Source organism: Artemia franciscana, chromosome 4 (assembly GCF_032884065.1).
Source record: "Artemia franciscana chromosome 4, ASM3288406v1, whole genome shotgun sequence".
Classification (NCBI taxonomy): Eukaryota; Metazoa; Arthropoda; class Branchiopoda; order Anostraca; family Artemiidae; genus Artemia; species Artemia franciscana.
Window position 1 is genome coordinate 35,187,084 of NC_088866.1, and position 7,797 is coordinate 35,194,880.

General features: G+C 38.4%; 1 protein-coding gene across 1 annotated transcript; it reads left to right on the top strand.

The window, feature by feature from the left end:
• Window positions 1–304: 304 nt before the first annotated feature.
• LOC136026352 (large ribosomal subunit protein bL27m-like) lies at window positions 305–6,777 on the top strand (the record flags this gene model as incomplete). Its single annotated transcript, XM_065702871.1, is given in 2 exon segments — window positions 305–513; window positions 6,519–6,777. Coding segments are annotated over 2 exon segments (413 nt in total), but the record flags the coding sequence as incomplete, so codon positions are not given.
• Window positions 6,778–7,797: the final 1,020 nt, after the last annotated feature.

Genomic DNA, 7,797 nt, shown 5'->3' on the forward strand with positions numbered 1-7,797 from the left:
CCTCCAGACATGTTTGGGCCTAAAAACAGCACTTTTCTTATGTTAATACCTCACTTTCCTACAGAAGATCCTATGATTCTCCCCTCCCCCTTTGGGCTGTACCTGATTCTGTCTATGACTATGTATTTTGCTAAACATTCACTTGCAAGCATAGGACTGCATCCCTGAACAGAATATGATGACCGTCTTCTTGACTGATGAAATTTGAAACGGTATATTTAACGCCATGATTTGATTTAATAAACATACACTGTACATGTTTGTTTGTTGCATAAAGTGTTCAGTAAATAAATCTTAATTCAAGGATATGCGTCAACAATCAGGGTACAAAACTATGCAAAAGCTGCTGCCACAGCTACTACAAGAAAACAAGGGAAGAGAAGACTAATGAGAAATGATGGGGACTATGTGACGTCAGGAACGCTGCTGGCCACTCAGAGGCCTCGTTTCTTTTTTGATGATGACCATCCAGATCTTGCCAATCGATCGCTTCGTTTTCATCCTGGTCAATATGTAAGACAATCATTTATTTTATAAAGCAAGCGTTTTTTTAATTTAGTTGTTGCAGAATTTCGGTAAATACAATTTGGAAGCAGTACGCGTCATAATTAGTATTGTCTGTTCTTCTTTTTTCTCTCATACCTTACTAGCTATATAGGTTTTCTAACCATATTTCAGGATGATACAGCAATACCTTGTAATGAAAACATCATGGCTGAAGTTTTGATAGATAATAACATACATATCATGTGCAAAGGTGAGTCAAAAGAACCCTTCTCAGGAAAATTCGAACTATTTTTACACTGATTTTTTTTTTCTATACAAACATTTCTAAAATTTGAGTTTGGGTGCACTAGACACAATGAACAAAAGATTTGTTCGTTTTGAGTGCAATGAACAAAAGAGGAACAGATATATCAGGAAAGTCCAGGGACTTTCGTATAAATTGAAGAAGTAGATTTCATGTATGCTCCGTTGAATAAATTTGTATTTGTGGACTGTATATCACAATTTGATGAGAGAAGAATTGAAGCACGAGACTACCGCTTTTCCTCCTTTCTATTGCCTTCCTTGGCATTATTACTGAAAGCAAAATAATCAATTGGGATGGGTATCCACTTTTCTAATATCAGAATATTTTGGACACGTTCCGCGGATGAAGGATGACAGATTGCCAAAGATTATTAGAGAAGCAGGTACGACAACAACGTCCAAGAACTATCGTATAAATTGAAGAAGTAGATCTCGTGCACGCTCTGTTGAATGAATTTGTGTTTGTTGATTGTGTATTACAATTTGATGAGAGAAGAATTCAAGCACTTGACTTCTACTCTTCCTCCTTTATATGGTCTTTCTTGATATTATTACTGAAAGCAAAGTAATCAATTGGGATGGGTATCCACTTGTCCGATATTGAAGATATTTTGGACACGTTCTGCAGATGAAGGATGACAGATTGCTAAAGATGGTCCATGGAACACATGAGGCTGTTCCCTTATTACTTCACCTATGAAGATTGCTAAGAATGATTTTTTTAAGTTCTTACCAAAGTAATCATTATTGATTTAATGATGGTCTCCACTCTTCCAGAAAAACCAAACAATTTACATTCTTGGTTCTACTTTGGATTTATTTCCGACACCTAGTACTTGCAATTCAATCTCAACATTATTAAATATGGGAGAGACATCCATGCAACAAAATATGTAGCATTACTATTTAAAAAAAAACATTACTTGTTTATAAACTGTACTTAATTATAAACAGTACTACAACTTGTAGTACTGAGCCTATCCACTATGCACAAGGGAAGCTCACTATATTAGTAGATACAAGCTTAGAATTGTTGGTTTTATTAAGATTTTAGTCACACCCAATAAGATTTATTGATTTGGCTTCAATCTCCATTGACTATCTCCAATTTTTGATCCGGTGACTTTGGGGGAAAAATGAGCGTGGGAGGAGGCCTAGTTGCCCTCCATTTTTTTGCCACTTAAAAAGGGAACTAGAACTTTTAATTCTATTAAAATGAGCCCTCTTGCGACATTCCAGGACCATTGAATCGATACGATCATCCAAGGAAAAAAAAACACAAAAAACAAACAAACGCGCATCTGTGATATATATCTATATATCTATATATCTATATATATATATATATATATATATATAATATATATATATATATATATATAGCCTATATATATATGCACTTGTGACGAGGCAGGAAGAGCTAAGAGCTCATAGAGGCTTAATACCAGTCGGGGAGCTCTGAGACGCGAGGTCCTTCTAAATGTCAAAATTCATTAAGATCCGATCAACCACTCGTAATTAAAAAAATACCTCATTTGTCTAATCTTTCCTCTCCCTTCAGCCCCCCCCCCCCCAGATGGTCGAATCGGGGAAACGACTTTGTCGAGTCAATTTGTGCAGGTTCCTGACACGCCTACCAATTTTCATCGTCCTAGCACGTCCAGAAGCATCGAACTCGCCAAAGCACTGGACCCCCTAACCCTCCCAAAGACAGTGGATCCAATCAGGTTACGTCAATGACGTATCTACGACATTTGCTTATTCTATCCCTCAAGTTTTATCCCCATCTCTCCACTCTCAGCGTTTTCCAAGATTTCCGGTTTCCCCTCCAACTCCCCTCCCCCCAATATCATCACCTCTAGTCAGGATTTAAAATAGGAGCTCTGAGACATGAGTTCCTTCTAAATATCAAATTTAAAAATACCTCATGAACGGTCACCCGTTCTTAAGTTAAAAATAACTCAATTTTTCTAATTTTTCCAAATTAACACCCCCTCCAACTCCCCCAAAGAGAGTGGATTCAGTCAGGCGTTGTCAATCACGTATCTAGGACTAGTGCATTCTTCCCACCAAGTTTTATCCTAATATCTCCACTCTAAGCGTTTTCCAAGATTTTTGGTCCCCCCAACTTTCCCCAGTGACACTGGATTCGGTCCGGATTTAAAATAGGAGATCTGAGTTACAAGGTTCTTCTAAATATGAAATTTCATTAAGATCCGATCACTCCTTCGTAAGTTAAACATACCTCATTTTTTCTAATTTTTCAGACTTAACCCTCCCCCTAACTCCCCTAAAGAGAGTGAATCCGTTCCAGTTATGTCAAACATATCTAGGAATTGTACTTATTTTTCCCACCAAGTTTCATCTCGATCTCTCCACTCTAAGCGTTTTCCAAGATTTTCGGTTCTCCCCTCCAACTCCCCCCAGTGTCACCGGATCTGGCTGGGATTTAAAATAAGAGCTCTGAGACACGGTATCCTTCTAAATATCAAATTTCATTAAGATCCGATCATCCATTCGTAAGTTAAAAATACCTCAATTTTTCTAATTTTCCGAATTAACACCCCCTCCAACTCCCCCCAAAAACACTGGGGGGACACCCCCTCCAAACACCCCCTCCCCACAATGAAACTGGATCCAATTGGAATTTATTATCAGATATAGATCTGAGTTACGAGTTCCTTCCAAGTATGAAATTTCAGTAAGATTCGATCGCTCCTTTGTAAGTTAAAAATACCTCATTTTTGCTAATTTTTCGGAATTAATCCTGCCCCAACTCCCCTAAAGAGAGCGAATCCGTTCCGTTTATGTCAATTACATATCTAGGACTTGTGCTTATTTTTCCCACCAAGTTTCATCCCGATCCCTCCACTCTAAGTGTTTTCCATGATTTCCGGTCCCCCCAATGACACCGGATCCGGTCGGAATTTAAAAAAAAGAAATCTGAGTTATGAGGTCCTTCTAAGTATGAAATTTCAATAAGATCCGATCACTCCTTCGTAAGTTAAAAATACCTAATTTTTTCTAATTTTTCAGAATTAACCCTCCCCCCAACCCCTAGAGAAAGCGAATCCTTTTCGGTTATGTCAATAACGTATATAGGACTTGTGCTCTAAAGCTTTGTATATATTTCCACCAAGCTTAAGCAACAATATGCAAAGGGTTACAATTCATTCATCGTTTATTTTTACAGGTTGCAGTCAGTATTGGCAGATTTCTATGTAGAAGATGAAAGCATTATCCTTAAGCAAGGATTCGTTTGAACATGTGAACTAACTGCTAGGGGGAGTAATAGGTCCTTGGACACTGATACAGGATCCATTGTCTGGGCTTTCCGGCAGTAGGCCTGGTGGGCTTGATGGAGTAACAGCAAATCACATTAAGTATGCTGGCCCGTCCCTGATTTGTTTGTTGACACTGCTCTTCAATGGTTTCCTTAATCACTGCTATGTCCCAGATTCCCTTACTGAGGTCTGCCTGGTTCCTATTCCGAAGTCGAATGCCGGTGATTTGGCTTCGCTAAGCAATTACAGACCGATTAGCGGCTCCATCTCAAAACTTTAAAAAAAATGTCTATACTCTTTGATATCACCCCAGATTGATTCATCGCATTATCAATTTGGGTTCAAAGAAGGATCTTCGACGGAGTTCTGTGTGTTTATCCTTAAATCTGTAGTGCAGTACTTTTGGCTTTTTTCCAGTGCCGTATATGCATGCTATGTTGATGCAAAGGCGGCTTTCGATCGAATGAACCTTGAAGCTCCTTGCAAAATAGACACTAAAGGAGTTGACCGTCGTATCATTGGAACTCTTCATTACTGGTTTCAAGTGCAGCGTTTCAAAATCAAATGGACTGGTTATTTCAGTGAGTCTTTCCATGTTCTGAATGGTGTGCGGCAAGGTGGGGTCCTCTCACCGTTGCTGTATAACCTTTATGTGGATGATCTTAACCTGATCTTAAACTGATACACGATCCATTATCTGGGCTTTCGGGCAGCAGGTCTGGTCGACTTGATGGAGTGACGGCAAATCACATTAAGCATGGTGGCCCATCCCTGATTTGTTTGTTGACACTGCTCTTCAATGGTTTCCTTAACCACTGCTATGTCCCAGATTCCCTTACTGAAGTTTGCCTGGTTCCTATTCCGAAGTCGAATGCCGGTGATATGGCATCGTTAAGCAATTACAGACCGATTGCTCTAGCGGCTCCATCTCAAAACTTTTAGAAAAATGTCTATACTCTTTGATATCACCCCAGATTGATTCATCACATTATCAATTTGGGTTCAAAGAAGGATCTTCGACGGAGTTCTGTGTGTTTATCCTTAAATCTGTAGTGCAGTACTTTTGGCTTTTATCCAGTGTCGTGTTTGTATGCTTCGTTGATGGAAAGGCGACTTTCGATCGAATGAACCTTGAGAAGCTCAAAATAGACACTAAAGGAGTTGACCGTCGTATCATTGGAACCCTTTAATACTGGTTTGAAGGGAAGCGTTTCAAAATCAAATGGAGTGGTTATTTCAGTGAGTCTTTCCCTGTTTTGAATGGTGTGCGGCAAGGTGGGGTCCTCTCACCGTTGCTGTATAACCTTTATGGGGATGTTCTTAACCTGCGTTTGGCATAAACTGGGGTTGGCTGCTTCATTTATGGTGTTTGCTTACATAACCTGAGATATACTGATGACCTGGTTATTTTAGCTCCTACAGTGGCTGCACTTAACCATTTACTTTCAATATGTAATGAATTTGTGTCAGCCAATGATACCGTGTTCAACACGGCTAAGACCCAGTGTATGGCGTTTATTCCCCAGGGAACTCCTTTGATACATATCCCTATGAATTGGCATTCTGGAGTGCCATTATCTTTTTTTGAATCCTACAAATATCTTGGATTCCCGGTGGCTCCAACTCTGAGTGATGGGCTTCATGTTAAGGCAATTTCACGTTCGCTATGCTGCAGGGCTAACTTGCTCATTCGTAAGCTTGGGAGTTGCGACCCTTCTGTCAGATGCTTTCTTTTCAGAGCTTACTGCACTCCGTTGTACGGTCTAGCTTTTGTACAATCTCTGTCTGTTAGGTGTGAGAATCCTCTTCGGGTTCTTTATAACAATTCTTTACGGTGGCTTCTTAATCTTCCTTCGAATTGTAGTGCATCTGGAATGTTTGTTGGTGGTGGCCTCCCATCTTTTTCTGAGCTACGTAGAAAATTTTCTCTTTCTATCCAGACAAGGATACTTGCTACGGATAATCCCCTTATTTTGGTGCTTTCTGAGCTGCTTTTTGCCTCTCTCTGCCACTTTGGCTGACTTGGTCAAGGATGACTTACACACAACAATTTTGTCATGTTTAAACGTACCATTGTTGTTGGAGTGAATTGTTATTTGAAAGCCTTTTTGTTGTATATGTTTTTTTTTCATGGACTTATTTGAATAATCTTATTCTTTTCTTATTGATAATACAAAGCTAGTGCAGTCTAAAATCCAATCTAACTTTTTATGTGTTTATTTTTTACTAGAAACCTTATTTAAACCTCCGATAGAAATTCTCCTGTTCTGTCAGTGGAAGAACTTAGATTGTGAGTGTGCTTGTCTTCTCCTTTTAAATAGTAGGTTGGTTTTGCTGTAGAAAAGCAGTTTGTAGTTTGACTCACAATCTGTGCTTGTTAGTTCTGTGCTCATATTTTTTTCTTATTAGATTAATTTTCAGGCCGGAATTGGAAGAAACCATACAATATATGCCCTTGAATCGGGCAGGACCGTTATTACAGCCGAGCTCTTTCATCCGAAATGGGAAAGTCCAATTGTTTCGAAACAATATGCCGGAAGACAAAATCAGAGAATACTCCGTCATTATTTACATGTTATACCGGACCCTCTTCCAAAAACATTTAAACTGGTCGATGAAAACTAGTGTATTTAGGGAAAAGTTTTTCGAATAAAAAGTGTAATATTTTTCTTTCTAGAAATATTCCCCTTTTTTAGTATTTCACCTGGCTTCATCGCATTGTTATAGGCAAAGATCGGAAATTATAGGCTAAGAACTGTCATTCCTTTCAAAAGAGCAAGAGATTGCTATGGTATTGGTAAGTCGACTTAGGAAGGTGGGTCCTTCGTCTCTAGGCATGCGATCTGACAGGTCCTTGAAGTCTGAAGACTTTTACTTTGTTTTTTCATACTCTCCTTTATTTAATATTCGGATAGTTTGTTGGGCCTTAGTGCATTTTCTTTCACCTAGCTAAATTTTGGCACATCCTAGATGATACAAACTATGGTTCTGAAGCCCCTGACAATGAAGCAATAGTCTAAAATAAGTTCCCTAAGCAGCGGTTGGACCTTCTTCTCAAGGGAGCAAGAGGTGGCTTTGATGTAGGTACGTAGACTTGGGAAGGTGGCTTCTTCGTCTCTAGGTATGCAATCCTACGAGTTCTTGAAGTCTGAAGACTTGTGGGATTTTTTTTATAATTTCCTGTATTTAATGTAATCCAACAGTTTGCTGGTTCTTGATCCATTTTCATTCATCTAGCTGTATTTTGGTACATATTAGATAATACAGAGAAAGTTTATGAAGCCCCTCACAATGAAGTAATCGTCTAAAATAAGCATGTATATCATGGAATATACACTATAATTTTTTTTTAATTTTATTTGTATCTACCATCTTCATAAAAGTAGCGAAAAAAAAAACACGAAATTACAATAAAAAGGCAAAACTTTCGTGAAGTAAGTTAACTTGAAATTATAGAGCTGTTCATCTTGCTCTGCGTCTAGGATTTTTTTTTTCTTTATTTTCTTGGTATACCCAACTTTTCAAGGATTAAAGTCAAGCTGGTTCAGAGGCAGCGTTAATAACTTCAGTAAACAAATAGAAAGTCCTTGAAAATTCAAACTCATTATTATTTTCATGTCACTGTTTATTTTCCTTTGAATAGCTTTTGTTTCGGAAAATCTTAGAAAAATTTATGGGTTTCCATATGTTAGTGGATGTA